Source organism: Benincasa hispida, chromosome 10, assembly GCF_009727055.1.
Source record: "Benincasa hispida cultivar B227 chromosome 10, ASM972705v1, whole genome shotgun sequence".
Lineage (NCBI taxonomy): Eukaryota > Viridiplantae > Streptophyta > Magnoliopsida > Cucurbitales > Cucurbitaceae > Benincasa > Benincasa hispida.
The window spans coordinates 46547183-46567319 of NC_052358.1; the positions used below are offsets into that span (position 1 = coordinate 46547183).

Consider the following 20137-nt stretch of genomic DNA (forward strand, 5'->3'; position numbering starts at 1 on the left):
CCTAATTTAGGGTTAATTGGAATATAATTCTTGATTGACTAATTGGGCTATTAGGCATTGCTTAATAGGTTTTGGAATTGTGTAAATTTCATAAATTTTTTTAATTTGATGATATAACTACACCTAGTGACTATATTTCCCAAGAATCTTTTCATAGAGAATTTACAAGTTTATTTCGTGCTTAAATTTTATGTGTCTCAAAATAATAAAAATCTATTTACTTTCTTTTAATTTCTTTTTGCAAAATCAACCCCCCCCCCCCCTAAGGAATTCGTTGTTTTATTTAATTGATCAATAGTTTCCTTGAGGTTCGATCACAATAAAAAGCAAGTTCGATGAATTACAAGTATTATTTGGTTAGGTCACAGGTTTATTAATGACATAAATCCCGCCTAACACGCATTTTTTACATCCATCTGTAGAAAAGTTCACTGTTTGGCAGTGACAACAACTAAAAGGTTTCTTACCCGGGGGAAGAACAACGTAATCCCAAGTATGAGTCTTTTCTAATGCCTAGTGTTCCCCATCTATTGCTCATTGCCAGAGAGAGTTAGTGCTAGCCTCATGATAAGATGACAGTCCGACTAAAGACTGAATAGTGGAGAAACAAAGGAAGTCCTGAAGATGGGGGTGTGGTTTATTTACCGAGTGGAGCGACGGATAGAAAGGACTAGTATAGGTTTATAATCAGTAGCAGAGATAGACGTTGATGTCGAGCGAGTAAGAAAATGAGCAGTTGAAGAAGTCTGAGAGGTTGTGTTAGATGGGGAAGTATCATGGGAATCCAATGTTAGGTCAGGGAGAAGAGAGATAATGGTGAAATCCAATGTTTGATCTAGGAGAGGAGAAATGGGGGTGGGTGGATCAAGTTTAGGAAAAATGGCACGAGAGGGATCGGTAAAGAAAAGTGGTTAAGTAGATAGAGGGTATGGAAGGAGGAGAGACTGGAAAACATATGATGCTCCCAAAAAGTAACATGACGAGAAATACATAACTGTTTAGAGATAGGGTCCCAACAATGAAAGCCTTTATGCTTAGACTCATAGCCAAGGAAAAAACATAAATGGGCACAGGGTTCAAGTTTGGTATGCTCATGAGGGTGTAGAAGAACAAAACAAGCGCAACCAAAAACTTTAAGATGAGAGTTAGAAGAAGAAGTATCGTAGAGACGTCCAAAAAGGGAGATGTTCCCAAAACTTCATCCCAAAACTTCTCAGGACAAGAAACAGAAGTGAGAGCAACTTCATCCCAAAACATCTCAGGACAAGAAGTAGAGAGAAGCTGAGCACGGAAAAAATCCAAAATATGACGATGTTTATGCTCTGCTCGACCATTTTTATTGAGAGGTTTGGGGGTAGGAGCATTGAACAAGAGTGCCTTGTTGGCTGAGGAAAAAGAGGAGAACTAAGTCCTTGTACTCCATGACATTATCTGTATGAAGGATTTTGAAGGTCCATGAGAATTGTGTGTGAACCGTCGTGGCAAAATCAACGTAGATTTGAGATAAAGCATAATGATTTTTTAGAAAATATACCCAAGTAAAACGAGAAAAATCATCAATGAATAATATGAAGTATTGATAGCCATTGACAGTGGGAGTGGGAGCAAAACTTGAAATATCATAATGAATTAAGCCAAAATGTGTATCACAAGATGACGAGGAACGGGGAAAAGATAAAGCAGGTTGTTTCGCAAGTTTACAATTTACATAGTCAAAGTGAGAAAATTTTGAAACATTATCCAAATTGCCAATAGAAACTAACTTACGAAGTTTTTCAAAGAAAACATGACAAAGACAGAGGTACCATTGATTTATGATAGAGTCAATGACAGGCATAGAGATAGATTGATAAACAGGAAGTTGAAGAGGAAGCTGAAGAGAGGTGAGCTCAAACAACCATCCTACCTTGTGCCCCGTACCTACTATTTGTTTCGTTTGCAGATATTGAACCTGAGATATTGAACCTGACAACCAGTAAAATCAAGATCACATAGTTGACCAACAAAGGTAAGATTAAAATTCAGATTGGGGACATGATAAGTATTTAGGTATTTGGAAGATTTAAGGCTGGACTAACAACAGTACCGATATGAGAAATGGACATGCAATTTCCATTAGCAACATAAATAGAGGGCAATGATGGGGTAGGGGTGGGCGAAGACATCAGTGAAATATCAAAGGTCATATGATTACAACAAGTAGAATAAAGATGCCAAGAATTACCTAATATGACCGCAAAGGCAGAAGAGTTCGAGAAAATTACTTGGTTTAAGAAGTCTAGAATGGTTTGGATTGGAAACCTACAAGAAGAAGGGTCACTAGATGAGGAGGCAGCTGTAGCAACAGATGAAAAACTAACTTGAGACAAATTCCTTGGTTTGATGGATCTATCCGGGTGTCGAGGTGGTCGAGTAGGACAATTTACCAAAATGTGATCACTTTTGTGATTGTAGGACAATTAATAATGTTGTGACCATGTAGTGCAAAATTTTTGCGAGCAACACATAAGATCTCGTTATTATGAAAAAAAATAGTTCGAGCAACCATAATGGGTAAACCAATGCCGTCAAGAATGAGAACCAAACTAGTAAACTAAAATAAACCAGATCAAATAGCCACGGACGGAGGTCGAGCATGACCGAAAACCACGGACGGAGATGGATCTGGGAGGCTGAAGAAGAATGGAGACGGACAGATCAAACCCACGTTCTGGGAAGCCACGATTGAAAATGGAATAGTCCACGATCAGATACGGATCTAAGAGGCGAAACAGCCACAGACGAACGGACGAATCTGGCATGGACGGAGACAGACGGAGGGAAGATGGCGCACAATGGCCGGAGGGAACCCACTATCTAATAGAGGGACACACGATCTGGTGCACGAATAGACGGAGGGAGTAGACCAACACTCGGATAAAATGGAAGCACACAGGCGGAGACAATGGCAGAGGCTATCGGTGGCGCTAGCAATGATATGATATTCTAACCCTAATTTTGGGCTTTGATACCATGTGAAATTATCACCATATTTCTATGTTTTAGTGTAAGTGATAGGTAAATACAAGGGTATTTATATACACAAGAATACCCAAAAAATATACAAGAAAACATTAACAACCCACATATTCTAGCCTACAAAACGTAAACATACTAAAAAATAAGACTCACAACAATATTGTTAAATATATTTATTTTAATTATATAATAAAAATAAAGATTAATATATATATATAGGACACAAATATAAAATAAGGATGCCCTCAACTCAAGAATTTGGAAAACCAATGTTTTAGATGAGCATCCAAAGCTCTCGAGATGCCCTTCCTAAGGGTATCGTAGGATACCTGGGAATCTTTAAATGCTAGGATATCTTATAATACTGAAAAAAAAAACACGATAATCTAGATGTCTACTCTATTAGAATCTAAGATGCTCGCGAAACAATTAGTCCCTTAGATTTTTCTTTGAGATTATCTTTTCGTTGAAAAAAAATCTACCGTTATAAATTTAATTTAATGAGATGATGCATTCTTTCCTAATTTAGTTATCTTCTTTACCAATTTATTAAATCAAATATAAATTCGAAAAAATACACTACAACTAAACAAATATATACAAATTTATCTACCAAATCAACTACAGCTACACAAAAGTACACTGTAACTAAAGAAACATGTAAAAATTTAGTTACCTTATTCGACAATCTACTAAATCAAATACAGTTACACAAAAATACACCGAAATATGTACAAGTTTAGTTAAGTATTAAAAAAATTTGATTTACTTTTCCCGTAATCTTCCAATCACTATAAAGGAAATACACTATACTTAAAAAAATATTTCAATCTCCAAGGAAAAAAGAAAAGCCTATACAAATATCAGACTAAATTGAAGGCTTCAAACTCCCATCATCAATTTCTGAAGATATTCGTAACTATCAAGGAAATGGATGAAGTCCATCCAAACATAAAAATAGAAAATCCAATAATCAACGAAAATAAGCTTCAATTATGGACTGAAGTTCCAAATTGTAGATTGAAAATTTGTGCTAACGATTTGAACTCATCATGTGCTTTTTATTCAAAGAATCTTTAAAACCAATATGCACATTCATCTCGACCTTGACCATGGCTTCATCTCAATTTAAAATACAGTTTCATCTCAACTCAACCTTCATAAACAGAAGAATGCTATCATAAGAATAAAAGATAAATACATTATAATTGATTAATGAAAAGTTATAGGACAACAAGATTTTTCTAGAATTCTCTAATGGTATGAAACTATGTTAAGTTTTTAAAGGATGTATATTTTTTTTATGTTCATTTCCCCAAAATAGTGTTGATTATTTGCTTTAATTGCTAATTTTGTAGGTAAAACGGTCCCCGAGGTGTTTGGGAGTCATTAAGAGATAATTGTACCAAAAGGATAAAAAGTGACCAAGAAAATCAACAAAGTAAAGAGAATCGAGTAATTACCAAAATGCCATCAAGTATCATCGAGTATCATTGAGTAAAAGGCCATCGAGCAATGCTTCGAGTAAATGCCAGTGAATGTTATCCAGTAATCAAGTATCGAGTAATCAAGTAAATTGTCATCGAGTATAATCGAGTAAGGGTCATCGACCATCGAGTAATTACCAAAAAAGCCATTGAGTAAACGCTATAGAGTAAACGAGCATCGAGTATCGAGTAAAGGATCATCATGCATCAAGTATCGAGTTAAAGATAGAACGCTTGCTTTTTGTTGCAAAAATTCAATGTGTTGCAACGTTACGGATTTTGATGCGATACATCCTGTGTGCCTTGCACAACCAAGCATCGGCGCAGCGTTGCAATGTTAGCTCAAAGCTTCTTGGCTTTTCTACAATTTAGCATTGCAATGCTGGCCTTGGCGTCGCGACGCTGTCCCTGCAACTATAAATAGTTTTCTTTCATTTTTGGTGAGGAAGGAGGCACGATTTCGATGGAGGCTGGAATTTCTCTATGTATCAATTAGTCTTTATGGTAATTTTGTTTCCTACCTTGGTTAGATTTTGATTTCTTTTTTATTTGTAATCAATAACTTGTAATTCTTCATGGATTTGTCTATGGATTTGTGAAGTAATTCAATCTTGTTTCTATTTCAAGAGTTATTGTAAATTCTTTTTGAGTTTTCTACTTTTCTTTATTATTAGCAATATGAATTTGAGCATTATTGAATCTGATTTTAATTCTTGAAACATGTTGAATGATCTATATCTTGAGTATGTTTAGCCTAAATGCTTGGTTTTGTAACACATTCACTCATGATTGAATACGTTGCTTAATGTGTTTGATAGAATGTCTAGCCAAGATCTCTAAGAGGCAATAGTAATTGTATGTTGAATGGCTGACTATTCTAGGATGCACTAATTACTAGATTTGGAGAAAATTCAGTTAATTGAGTAAGCTATCTTAACAATTAATCGATACAATTGAATCCTAGAGCTTAATGCTCATGTTTTCTCTTCTATATGACCGTTAAGGAACCCAATAGAGGTAGAAACATGTAGATAGATTAGGGTTAGGGCCATCCTACCTTAATCATTGATTAGAACGCCTTCTTGACTAGGTTATGCTAGTTGTCCGCCTTTGTACAGATTAGTTTAATCTAGATGAAGTAAGTAGTTGCATGTTTAATCTGATTGTGAATTAAATTTGTAGAATTCAATGATAAGTATTGCAATGAACATCTAACTTAGATTAGAAGCAAGGTTGTTCTAAACTTGATTACAATTATCCTTTATCTTTTGATTTTTTGCATGTTTCTTGTCTTAATAAAAAACCCTGTTTTATAGTTTTCATAGTTAAGCTTTTTTAATAAAAGGATTAAATAACATTTCCCTGTGGATCAACCTCTTACTTCCACTTTAACTACGAGTTAGTTAGGTTTTTGTTCGAACTTTATAAATATTGTTTGTTTCGGGTTAGGTAGAACTAACGATACTTACTTAGCTTCGGAAAAACTACCATCTTATTCTCAGCTAAGTAACTTCATATGGCATTAACTCAACTCAAAATCAGAAAATAAATGATAATGGCTTACCTCAGTGCATACCTTTAAAACATATTCTTTAGTAGCAACTTTAACTCTCAGGAATCTCTGGATGGAGATGATGAAGATGCACCCTACAGGTAAGAAACATGTATAAATCTTAAGATCCGATGTTCTTTGGAAATCTACAATATTTCCTTAAACAATCCACTACCAATCTTGTACTACACTGTCGATTAGTGCTCCATGTTAAAAAAATGCTTTAGGACTGAAACAAGTACACTCTGTTTAAGTTGATTGTATCAAAGGTTGTTCCTATTTTTAGGGATTAGTTACTTTGTTATTCATGCTCTATAATTGTGGAGCAAGTATAGGACCTTTTGTTAGAGGGTTGTTATGTTTAAGATTTAAATATTGTTATGTTCCTCTTTGTAATACAGATTTCTATTGTCTTCGGCTTAACAAGCTTTACTAAATAATTCATTGCTTCAACTTTGTAATAACAGAATTCTACTATGGCACAGATTAAATTGCAGAAGGAGAAAAAGACAAGGAAATCTAAGGAAAAAGCTTGTTTGTTTGCTGTAGTCTCATCTACTATATTCACTCCGATTATGACTCTAAAATATGCATATGAGATATGGAATTATCTCAAGTCAGAGTATGAGGGAGATGCAAGAATCAAAGGAATGTGTGTGCTAAATTTGATTAGAGAATTCGAGTTGGAGAGGATGACGGAAACAAAATCAATTAAAGAGTATTCTGATAGGTTATTGGGCATAGCAAACCGAATCAAATTACTTGGTTCTACATTTAAGGACTCAAGAATTGTTGAAAAGATTCTTGTAACAGTGCCTGAAAATTTTGAGGCATCTATTTCAACCTTGGAGAATACCAAGGATCTAACTCAAATTACTCTTGCAGAAATTCTCAATGCTTTACAAGCACAAGAGCAAAGAAGAGCCATGAGGCTAGAAGGTGTTGTTGTAGGAACCTTGCAAACCAAACATGAAAATGCAAGGAACAACAAGAAGAATCAAAATCTTAATGGAGAATCCTCAGCCAACAACAAAGTAGGAGTTAAAATGGGGTCCTATCCTCCATGTCAACATTGCAATAGAAAATGTCATCCTTCTTTCAAATGATGGAGAAGACCAGACGCCAAGTACACTAAATGTAACCAAATGGGGCATGAAGCTATAATTTGCAGGAGCAAGAATCAACAGCGAGGTGAAGAGGCTAAGATTGTTGATCAAGAGGAGGAGGAGGAGGATCAATTGTTTGTGGCTACATGTTTCGTGGGTAGTGAATCAAACAAAAGCTGGCTAATTGACAGTGGCTACACCAATCATATGACTTATGACAAGGAATTGTTTAGAGATTTGAAGCCAACTAACATCACCAAAGTAAGAATCGGCAATGGGGATTACATCTCTGTCAAAGGAAAAGGCACTGTTGCGATTACAAGCTATACAGGTACAAAGTATATACAAGATGTTCTCTTTGTTCTCGACATTAACCATAATTTGTTGAGTGTGGATCAATTTATTGAAAAAGGCTTTAAAGTTACTTTTGAAGATAAATATTATTTGATTAAGAATGCAGCTAATCAGGAAATTTTCAAAGTTAAAATGAAAGGAAAAAGTTTCTCACTCAATCATTTAGAGAAGGAATAATCTGTTTTCCTTCTCAAGAAAGATGACACACAGATTTGACACAAGAGAGTTGGACACTATCATTATCAAGGTTTGCTACAACTAAAAGAAAAGAAGCTAGCACTTGATCTTCCCAAGCTTGGTGATGCAATCTCAAGCTGCAAAGCATGTCGGTTTGGAAAACTAAACAGGAAGCCATTCCCGAAGTCGACCTGGAGAGTCACTTGCAAGTTGCAACTCATCCATGCAGATGTTATAGGACCACAAAGAACACATTCTTTAAAAGGTAGTCTCTATTATATTGCCTTTATTGATGACTTCACCCGGATGTGTTGGATTTTTTTCTTGAAGTTTTAAATCAGAAGTAGCTCAAGTTTTTTGGAAGTTTAACGCAAGTGTGGAGAATGAAAGTGGTTGTGAAATTCCAATTGTAAGATCTGAAAATGGGAAGGAGTACACTTCGGTAGAATTTGACAAGTTTTGTGAAACTTCAAGCATAGAGCATCAACATACAGCCCCTTACACATCCAACAAAATGAAGTTAGTGAGAGAAGAAACAGATACATCATGGAGATGTCAAGATGCATGTTGCATGAGAAAAATCTGCCAAAGAAATTTTAGGCAGAGGCAGCAAATACGACTGTGTTTCTTCAAAACAGGCTTCCGACAAAGGCAATGAAGGAACAAACACCTTTTGAGGCTTGGTATGGTTACAAACCCTCGTTGAAATTTCTTAGATTATTTGGTTGCTTGTGTTTTACTCATGTTCCACAGAACAAGCGTGACAAGCTTGATAGGAGAGCTTCATCAGGTATTTTTATAGGCTATAGTACTGTCAGCAAGGCCTATAAAATTTTTCAGTCACAAACTGGAAATATTGTTGTTAGCAGGGACGTCCACTTCCTAGAGGATGAAGAGTGGAGTTGGGATGAAGTAAAGAAGAAGGATCAGACCATAACAGAGCAACTCAAGTTGAAGAAGAAGATGATTGGAAAAATGAAACAGTGGATGATGTGCCTGTGAGAGGAACAAGGTTACTCTCAGATGTTTATGAAAGATGCAATGTTGCTGTGTGTGAACTTGCTGTCTATGCAGAAGTAAAAAAGGATCAAATGTGGATGGTTTCAATGAAGAAGGAGATGTTAATGATAGAAAAGAACAAGACTTGGGTCCTTGTAAATAGACCTCAAGGCAGGAAGGTAATTGGGGTGAAGTAGGTGTTTAGAACCAAGCTTAATGTCGATGGCTCGATCAACAAACATAAAGCCAGACTTGTGGTTAAAGGGTATGCTCAAATCTTTGGTGTTGATTACTCTGACACTTTTGCGCTTATTGCTAGATTAGACACAATCAGGTTACTGCTTGGAATAGATGCACAAAAGGCCTGAAAAGTTTTCCAGTTGGATGTCAAAACAGCTTTTTTAAATGGTGTCCTACAGGAAGAAATTTATGTTGAACAACCCCAAGGGTTTGTGAAGGAAGATGAAGAATATAAGGTTTATCTTCTCAAGAAGGCTCTCTAGGGACTAAAACAAGCTCCAAGAGCTTGGTACAACAATGTTAAGCGCAATGGTACTGACATTCTTATGGTTTCATTGTATGTTGATGACTTACTGGTTACAGAAAACAACACAGATCATATTCAGAATTTCAAACAAGAGATGATGAAGACGTTTGAAATGACAGATCTGGGGTTCATGTTATACTTCCTTGGCATGGAGATTAAGCAAGGGCAAGATGAAGTTTTCATATGCCAGAAAAAATATGTAAAGGAAATACTGAAGAAGTTTCAAATGGATGAATGCAAGGCTGCTAGAACTCCAATGAATCAAAAGGAGAAGCTATGCAAAGAAGATGGTGTTGTCAAAGTTGATGAAGGATATTTTAGAAGTTTGATTGGTTGCTTGATGTATGTCATAGCAACAATGCCAGACATTTTGAATGTTGTAAGTATTTTGTCTCGATTTATGCATTGTGCAAGCGAATTACATCTCAAGGCTGCTAAAAAAGTGATACGATATGTAAAAGGCACAACTGATTTTGGTATCAAGTTCATAAGAAGCAAGGAGTTCAAGCTTGTTGGTTTTTCTGACAGTGATTGGGGAGGTTCCATTGATGATATGAGGAGCATTTCAGGCTATTGTTGTGCTCTTGGCTCTAGTGTTTTCTCATGGAGCTCAAAGAAGCAAGAAATTGTAGCCCAATCCACTGCCGAAGCACAGTTTATTGCTGCAACAGCTACTGTTAATCAAGCTTTATGGTTAAGAAAAATTTTATTTGACCTTGATTTTGAGCAGAAAGAAAGCACAAAGATTCTTGTTGACAACCAAGCTACTATTGCTATCTCTCATAATCCTGTGTTTCATGGGAAGACTAAACATTTTAACATCAAGGAGATGTAACTCTTGTCTACTGCAAAACAGAAAATCAATTTGCAGATATTTTAACAAAACCATTGTCTGCTTGCAAGTTTGAGTTTCTAAGGTAAAGACTTGGTGTTTGTAGCTCTCAAAGCAAGAAGGAGTGTTAAGAAAATGATTTAGGACTGAAACAAGTCTTTAAGTTGATTGTGTCAAAGGTTATTCCTATTTTTAGGGATTAGTTACTTTGTTATTCATGTTCTATAATTGTGGAGCAAGTATAGGACTTTTTGTTAGAGGGTTGTTACGTTAAGTTTTAAATATTGCCTCTTTGTAATGTAGATTTCTATTATCTTTGACTCAACAAGCTTTACTAAATAATTTGCTTCAACTTTGCAATAAGAGAATCCTTTATTTTTCTCATATTAAAACAACACTCCATAAGGAGGGATCAACATCCAAACAAAACCTAGAAACTTGCTATATATATCCAATTCATCTTTATTCTATATAAAAGTTCATTAGGCCCATGTGACCTTGTATTTAGGTTTCAGGTTGAGAAACAGTAATGAATCTCCACAATTTATCTTCTAGATTTCTCTCTAAACATTTTTGTATTAGAACCCAATCTGGGCATTTTGATGAATCTTGCTGCCGCCGCCCACCACGCTCAAATAGGCATCATTGATGATATCATCGATACCCACTTCAATGTTGCTTCTATCGGCTTCACCCCTTCCGGCAAAAAGAGCACTCAACGAGCCTCTTCTTCCTTCTTCTTCTGCAACAACTTTGGTCAATATCCACTCAATTACGTAAACATTGAGTTGAGTTAGTTTCAATTTTCGGTTGGGTTAAGTTCGCTTGAATTTTTTAATGATTTTTTCAGGTTGGACTGGGTTCAAGTTAAAATTTTTAAAATTTGGATTCACCCAACCCAACCCAAATTTCTAATATTAATGAAATAAATATATATAATATAATTTATAAATATTATAACTCATATATATTTTTATGATGGATTTTGATATTTACATTTGAGTTTTATAAAATTTTAGTTATTAATATGTGATGTACACTCTTTTAATTTAATAAAAAATGTTCTTACAAAAAGAAAAGAAAAAAAATAAATAATTCAACAACCTAACCCAACCTTATTTTGGATTGGTTTGGGTTGGAGACCCTATTCGAGTCATTCAAGTAGCGTATCCAATCAATCCAATTTTTAGAGTTGGTCCTCCAAAAAAATCTCTCCCACCCAACCCATGTACCAAATCGGTTTCAAAATTTTAAATTGCTGATATGGTTAAATTAAGCATTTGTTTGGAAATGATTTGGTTCTTAGTTTTCTAACTTTATGTCTGGTTTTTTTCTTCTTCTAAATTTTCAATTATGATTATCACTTTTAAAAACTACTTGAAATATGAGTTAAATTCTAAAAAAACAAAAACTATTTTTTGAAAACTATTTTTTTTCTAAATTTTCAAAATTTGACTTGAATTTTGAAAATATTAATAAAAAATGGATAACAAAGCTTAGAAACTTATAATTGTAAGTTGTGTTTACTAGCTTAATTTTAAAAATTTAAATATTTATCAAATGATATCTAATCGATTCTGACAAAAAGAAAAGTAGAGAGATGATGAAAGAGAGTTTGGAAAAACTAACGAAAATAAATAAATAAATAATTTTTTTTTGATTAAGGTCAAATAAGAGAGAAATGGAAAAAGAAAAAGTATCTATAAAAAAAATCGCATAGAATAAGGAATGAGAATAAAATTGATCACAAGTTTGTGAGAAAACAAAAGTAGGAATAGGATTTTGAAATTTGGGATGAACGTCCCTACGTTTTATTCTCATTCTCAAATTCTGATTTTGGTAAAAAATTGTCCATAGAAATAAAGTGAGTCCCAATTTTGTATTTTCATTCTTTGATATCGATTCCTTATTAATAAACATGACCTAAAAGAATCCACATATGAGTATACTTTGTCTTACAAGTGATTTGATAAACATTATTTATGGTAGTATTGCCATCATTAAAAAGAAAAAGGAAATTTTAATTATAACTTTAAAAAAATCTAATATTTACATATAATTTCAATTTTGTATCTAAAAAGTTTTTATTTTATTTATTGAATTTTAAAAGATGTGTGAAAGATAATTAAACTTTAAAAGCGTCTTATTAGTTTCTTAACTAATTTTTATCTATAAGTTTTCTAATATATTTAAAAATAAAATAAATAAAGTATTATATTAAATTCGAAAGAGAAATTTATGTTGAATAAGGACTTATTAGATTCAAATTTAAAATATTAAAAGTCTAAAGATATTACTTATTTGACATTGTTAAAAGTTACTAAATACATACAAATTTAAAAGTCTTTAAACTAATTTTTTTTTTAAAAAAAAAAAAAAAAAAAAAAAAAAAAGACGAGAAGTTTATTGTAAATTTGTATTGAAATATAAAGAAAATGTCAATTTGGTTACAAAAGTTTGGGCTGGTAACAATGACAATTGGCAATTGGGTTGGGCTCGTTGCATGTGTCTTACTCAAAATGTTAGGACTCGTGGCTTTGAATATTACATGGTCAAAAGATTAGTTCAAATATGTAGCAAAACCAAATTCTAAAATTACAAGATATTTTCTCGACAACTTATAAAAATGAAAAACGAATAAAAAATGACAAAAAATCCATTTAAATTGCCGAGAATATAAAATCCAACCTAATAAAACGTGTTAATTTAAAATAGCTGCATCCATCTATTGTGCAGTCCCTGCTACATCCAATTAAAAATTTTCTTTCTTATAAGTCTTGCTCCTTAAAATATTATATAGATTTTGTCATATATGTTTTATATTTCACATTGAGTCAATCTATGGTGTATGTATTGTGGTGGAATTGATCAAATAATATGGTTAAATGATATATACTGCACTCTCATATGATTATGAAATGAGTTTTAAAGACGTTTTTCGATTTAGGTATTCGGTTATATGATATTTACTATGATTTATATGCTTTATAGTTTCTATTGAGTCAACATGTGATTTATGTACTATGGTATAATTGATATATACTCACATACTATAGTGTTATACTCACATATTATAATGTTAAAGGAAAATGGTATAACTAATATATATTGTTTTATACTTTTGACCGGAACTACTATAATGACAAAAAACATCTTAATACGATGGTTCACAAAATATTTCATTATATAAAAATTCTTAGTATATATCTTGCGTATATTGAATAGAATCTTGTATACACCTAACAATACGATGTTTTAAGATATATTTAAAAATAATCATCTAACGAAACTTTCGTATTGGACAACCATCTATTTTGTTATATTTTAAATATACTTTCGAATAGATCTATGATATTGTGGTGTCAAAAAACATATTAATTTGATGTTTCACATCATATTTCATTATATAAAAATTCTTAATATATTACATATATATATATTAGAATATTTCATACACCTAACACAATATTTTTAAAATATATCTAAAAGAAATCATCAAACGAAACTTTTGAAAAGAACAATCATCTATTTTAGTATGCTTGATTTAGTATATTACAAATATACTTTCGAATGAAATTATAGTGCTAGAGAACATATTAATACAATGTTTTTAGCATTATTTAATTATATGAAAATATTTGTATATTGCATATATATGTTAGAATATTACAGGACCGGAAGGAAGAAAATATGAACTAGAGCAACCATTAAAGGACTTGAATAACGCCCTCCAAATTACAATGAAGGGGAAAATATGAAGAAATAAAACAATACAACGAATGTGAAAATCAATGAAAAGAAAAGAATGTCAAGGTTTAATGCAAATTGATTGAAAATTTCAACTAATTTAGAATCTACCATAAATTCATTTTACGAAAAAATAATCGAAAAATTAAATCATTCTAATTAAATATATTGGGTCATATTCTTTTTTTGCATTAAAAGTTAAGTTGGTAATTATTATCTAGAGAGTCACATTGTCTTTGTTTGATGTGTAAAGTTGAATTGAGTTGGTAATTATTGTATGTATTTGAATGCAGAGTTGAATTGAGTTGGGATACTATTTTTATAAATGGATTTTGCATTTTTTTTTTCTTGCTATTGTTGAGTTTAATTTTCAATTTTACACATATTTTTCTAACTTTTCTATGATAAAAACAAAAAAACTTCCCTTTCTTTTCCATTTTCAAAACACAACAAATTATCTACAAAGTATTCATATACAGAACACAAAATTTTGAATTCAATTTTTAAACACACAAATAGAAGTGATTATTCCATTAAAAAATCCAACTTAATCATTAATTACCGTAAAAAGTAAAAAGAACTGAAAGGATTAGTGCGAAACTATTGACATTACTTTAGATAGAAGGGATGACACTTAAATGTTAATCTTTAAAAAAAAAAAAAAAAAACCAAAATCTTACAATTTAAATCACAAAACCAACTATTAGATAGTCTTTTTTTGACCAATTTGTGGAATATAGATTTACCTTTTTCTAAAACCGGTGAAATGATTTTAGAAATTTGAGGTCTATTTTTTCTACTATTATGTTACATCAATGTACAAATGAGCCATAATTTTAAATTCCACTATTTCATTAGAATTATGTAATATCTGAAAACATCAGGGATAGGTTGTTTAAAACATATCGTTGAACTTTTGTATAGTGAAACAACAATAGGACGCCGTATGTAATATTTTTTTAGATCTAAGAAAAAATGAAATAGAAGAAGAATAATTAGATCTAAAAGAACAGCTATTGAAAGAAAATCAAAAAAGAGAAAGGAGGAGTTGAGAAAGAAAAGGGAAAATAAAACACATACGAGTCAGATAGAGAAATAAGAGAGAAAATGAGAAAGATGAACCATACGGCAAAAGAAGAGAGAAGATAAGAGAAAGTGAGTAAATGTGAAGAGAGCATGAGAAAGAGAAACGACAAAGTAATTGAGGGAGTTGGGAGAGTAATGAAAACGCATGGGAGAATGGGTGAGAGTGAGAGTGATAAAATGGTGGGTAATCAAACCCATTGTTTTATTTTTATTAGTGGTCATCGAAGTTGGGCACACGAAGGTGGTAGGCAGAGTATATTGTCGAAGTTGCTTGTGCGAAGGTAGTCGTTGGAATTAGTCGCTAGAGTTTTCGTCGGAGGTGGTTGGTGGAGCCCAGAGTTCTTCATCGAAGTTGGTCGTGTGAATGCGAAAGTCAGAGTTTTTTCTTACTAAGGTGGTTGTCAGAATTGTTTGCCGGAGTGTCATCAGAGGTGGTTGCCGGAGTTCGGAGTTGGTTCTCGAAGTTGGCCACCTGAAGGTGGTCATTGGAGTATGTCGTCGAAGTGTGGTAGCAGTTTTTCACTTAGCCTAATCCTAAGTCCAACTAAAGTGTCCAAACCCAAACCAAAGAGAATTTTAGGAATTTCATTTTTTTTTTTTAAAAAAAAAAGTCTCCATGGAGAAACAAAAGGGTGAAGGCAGGGATGGGGTGGGGATGGGGTAAATTCCCCCATTAGGAACGGGGAACCCTGCCCTGCCCCACCTTGGCCCCGTTGCCAACCCTACTTATAATGTCCTTCTTTTGACATTTGTCTATGATCATGTGTAATTCTAGGGATATTAAGGTAGGTTGTGGTGCTCAAAGCTATATGCACCAGGTCGAGCACGATTCGATTATTTTTTTATTATGGTTCAATTGGTTGGTCCATAACTCAAGAATTTGACCTTTTCCTTTAGGGACACATTTTCTCATGTTGCGTCCCTAATTTCCCTTGGACTTGGGCTTGTCCATGGACTTTGGACCTTACATGGGACAATCCTCAACAAACCTAATTTGAAGATAAAAAATGAAATGTGGTCAAATAATTTAATCTTAACCCAACTCAAAAATCATCTTGAAATGTATTCATGTATAATGATAGCTAGATTTGATTTATCTGATTATCTAATTACCACTTTCTTATGGTAGGTTACGAGAAAGTTGTACAAATTGTGCTTAAAACATTTCTATAATTAGTAATTAGGCAAACTATATATCTATTTGTGCATATAATTTATGGTTAGATCATTTAAATGTGTAGGGTGTACAATCCCAGGACAATATCTTTGTTGATATGTAACTCTCTGACTTTGGATAAAAAAAAAAAAAAAACAAACAAATAAAGTCATGAGAACTTATTTGCACAAAGTAGATAAAATATCATATCATTGTAGAAATATGGAGAGGTCCAATTTTTTTTCTTAATAATTGTATTAAAGTTGTGCCCAAATCTTAGGTATCAAGCAAATGTAATGTTGTGAACCTCAATGACGTAGACAATTTGAGATAGGTTGAGCTCAATAAAAATGGTGGCTTGTACTCTAGAAAAGAAAAGTTAACTTGGGATAAAAGTGAAAAAATAAATTAGATTATTTGGGAGGAGACTCTCTAGGTACTCAATTCAAATCAAACGAGAGGATTGTTGAGAGTGCATGGATGAATAAAATACATCAATGTTTTACATTGACTAGATAAGAGAAAGAACGTAGAATCGTTTTTAAGTAGAAAAAAAAACAGTGAAAATTTATATCCAAAGTATAGATGACACCACATTTTATTCATCGATTCGGGATCCCTACCAAAGTGTACCTCCCTTGGCAAGTATAAATCATATAAACTGAAGTTCTGGTCCATGTGAATGAATGGGAAAATGGTGGGAAGGGCATTTATGAAAACTTCAACATGAAGTGATAAAGAAAATAAAAGCATTGATGAAAAAAAATGGTGGAGTTAGCATATATTGCCAAGCATTTTGTCCCATGCTTTTTCTTAGAATGGTCACTTTTATATTATAATTAGAGCATGCTTTGATTCATTCAAGTTCATGTGAGCCACCACTCAAAAACAATGAAACTCCTCCAATTGGGTGTATTGTTGCACTTTCCAATACTTTGAAACCCACTTTGGAACTTGAAAACTTGTTCCATTTCCTTCCCATGAAAGGAATGGGCAATTTGAGTTGGGACCCTTTGGTCCATTTTTTGGTGTCTTCCAATGTCAAACACAAACAAATGGCTTGAACTGTTGTCCACTTGAAAATAGGATTCCAGACAACTTATGGCTTCATTAACCTAATTATTATTCCCTTGTCTCTCTACCTATCTTCCATTCTGCCAAATTCACTTACCTATAACCCTCTACCTACCTAAGTCTTTTGAGGTTTTTTTGGGCTCTTAATGACTAGCTCGTTTGCCTCTAGTTTATCTTATCGGAGGATCTTCATGTATCTTATCTTTTCTTCATTAATGAAGTTTTAGTTTAAAATAAATTCAAAAATGTCTTAGGGCTATTGTGTCAAACGATTATGTTCGTCAAATAATCAAATATACAATTTTCTCTTCAAGCAAGCAAGGTTAACTTATAAGCTCAGTTTCTATTCGTAGTTTTGTTTATTTCTCGTGTTATGTTCTTATTTCTTCTTTTTTGAATTAAGAATAACAATTCGACTATGGTAAATGTTTCTTGTTTATTGCCTTCATTTTTTATTATATAAATGACAAATTTTTTTTTTATCTTTTTAAGATTATTTTGAGGTAAGGATATTAATGCAACCATCGAAAGTTCATGAATATTAAAAAAAAGTAATGGTGATTTCTATTCATATAAGATGTATTTTTTAACTTTAAAGTTGGAGGGCATTATTAAAACTTACAAATGTTTAAGAGTATTTTCTAAAACAAAGTACCAACAATTTTCATTTAAAACCAATGATAAGGATAACATGTACTTTTTTTTAAGATTATGTTTGAAAGTTCAAGAGTATTTTTTGAAGTAAATACAAAATTTAGGTAAATATTTTCTATAATTTAATCTTTTTGGTTAAAACGATTTAATTAATTAGATTTTTTTTAGTAAAAGAAAATGAAACGTTCAAATTTTAAAAATTAAAAATAAAAACAAAACTTATGACAAACATCCCTATCTTAGTCATATTTTCCCGTTTCTTTCTCCTATATTTGGGTTTTAATCTTAGACGTGCCAACTTAAATATAATATAATAGTTGAGATATATGTTGTTGACTAAGAGGTTCGATGTTCGAATCTCTCACTCCTACTTGTTGACTAAGAGGTTAGACGTGCCAACTTAGATTTTCCATTTTAGTTCATTTTGGTCTTTAAACTCCTAAAATGACCATTTTGATTATGCACTTACAACACTTTGGTTCATTTTAGTTTATATACTTTTGAAACATCCACTTTGATCTTTATACTTTTAAAAAGTGTATCTTTTGGTTATTTCATACTTTCAAATTTATTTCTTTCTCTAGATCAAAACTTTAGCAAGACACTATTCACTAAATCTCAAAAAATTAGAAATAAATTGTCTTAAAAAGTTTAATTGTGTATAAAATTTATTTTAGTAATTGGCAAATTGGATAATAATTGTCACCTTTTATAAGGTAGGGACCAAATGAATATTAACCAATTGATATTATTGAAGTTATAGAAGTTATTGTAACTATTATTATTTTTACTATAATGGGTAGAATAGGAGAATTAAATTTCTAACTTTGAAATTAATAATACAAGTACTATATTAGTTGAGTTATAATAAGTATGACAAGTGATCGTAACTATTAATTAATTTGAGTACGAATATCAAATATTTAACAACCAAATTTAATTTTTAGTTCTAAGAAGTCTTCCAAATAATTAAGACTTCGCAGAGGAAAAATGAAAAAGGTCAATTGTTCACACGAAAACCCTTATGGTTGTACTAAAAAAACTTATGGTTAACTTTTGCACACGTTAGTTATCAATAGCTCCTCAAGATTTTGTTTTTCTATTAGCATAAGAAAAGTTAAACCAAGGATTCTAACATTATTGATTAATGTTTATACACATGTTTTATCTTTTACTTTTTTTCATTTTAAGAAAAATATTATTATGTTGATTTTGAATTTAGTTTCTATTTGGTTAATATATTTCAAAATATTATACTTTTAGTCAAAAGTTTTGAGTTTCGTTTTAATTTAGTTTATAATTTAAAATATTACCATTTTACTTTTGAGATTTAAGTTTTATTTCAATATGCCCCTAGATTTCAAGATTTAGAATTTTAGATTAAAAAATGTTACAATTTTAGTTTTGAGATTTGAGTTATGTTTCTATTTGATTTGTAGATTTCAAAATTTACACTTTTAACTTCAATTTTTTACTCAATATTATTTTTTCAACTATAGTGTTAAGGTCCATTTACTAATTTAAAAAAATTTAAAGAATTATAATTAATTAAGTTTCATTATGTTTCATCACTATTAAAATTAAATTTAAAATTTCATTTAATAATTATTTTAAATTAATTAATAAACACTAACGGCAAAGATTAAAACTGTTTATTTAGTGAAAAAAAAAAGGTGAGGTTACATGTGTAAATCATTACCAAATTGAAACAAAACTAAAATTTCAAGAGAAATTATAACATTTTGAAATGTGTATAGAACAAAATTGAAATCAAACTCAAAATTAAATGCTAAATGTATAACATTTTGAAACTTAGGGACAAAATGAAAATTAAATCCAAAATTTAGGAACAATTTTTTCTATCTTTTTTAGCAGATTAAATATGTGGAAGAATATTTCTTTGACTTCAAAAAAGAAAGATAGTAAATGGCCATTAATGTTGAGTTACAATGAATTTGAATTCTATACACATGTTGATTCCATAGCAAAGAAGAGAGAATCAATGTCTTATTAATAAAATAATGATCAAATGAAGTTTAAGAATCCACAAAACAGCATAGTTAATGAATCAATAGGAGATCAAGTATGATTAATTAGACCCCATCATTAAGAGGATCATACATTCAGCAAAAAAGAAGAATTTGACTCCAAAGAAAACATCATAACACAACAATTAAACCAAAAGTTAATTTAATATAAATCATTCAAACATTAAAGAATCAAGACAAACATTTTTATATAATTTGTCAAAAGAGACACAAATCATGCGACAAAAACATATAAATTAGATGTTTAATGAACAAAATAACAAGGCGAAAAATTCTGTCTTTATATGGCAAGAGTCACAT

At 31.8% G+C, this 20137-nt stretch overlaps 1 protein-coding gene across 1 annotated transcript; it reads left to right on the forward strand.

Moving 5' to 3' along the window:
- Window positions 1-6533: 6533 nt before the first annotated feature.
- LOC120089115 lies at window positions 6534-9196 on the forward strand. The gene is made up of 7 exons (XM_039046536.1): window positions 6534-7108; window positions 7229-7494; window positions 8036-8136; window positions 8448-8644; window positions 8731-8872; window positions 9013-9027; window positions 9113-9196. Exons 1-7 carry the CDS (start codon window positions 6534-6536, stop codon window positions 9194-9196), a joined length of 1380 nt encoding a protein of 459 aa, XP_038902464.1.
- The last annotated feature ends 10941 nt before the right edge of the window (window positions 9197-20137 follow it).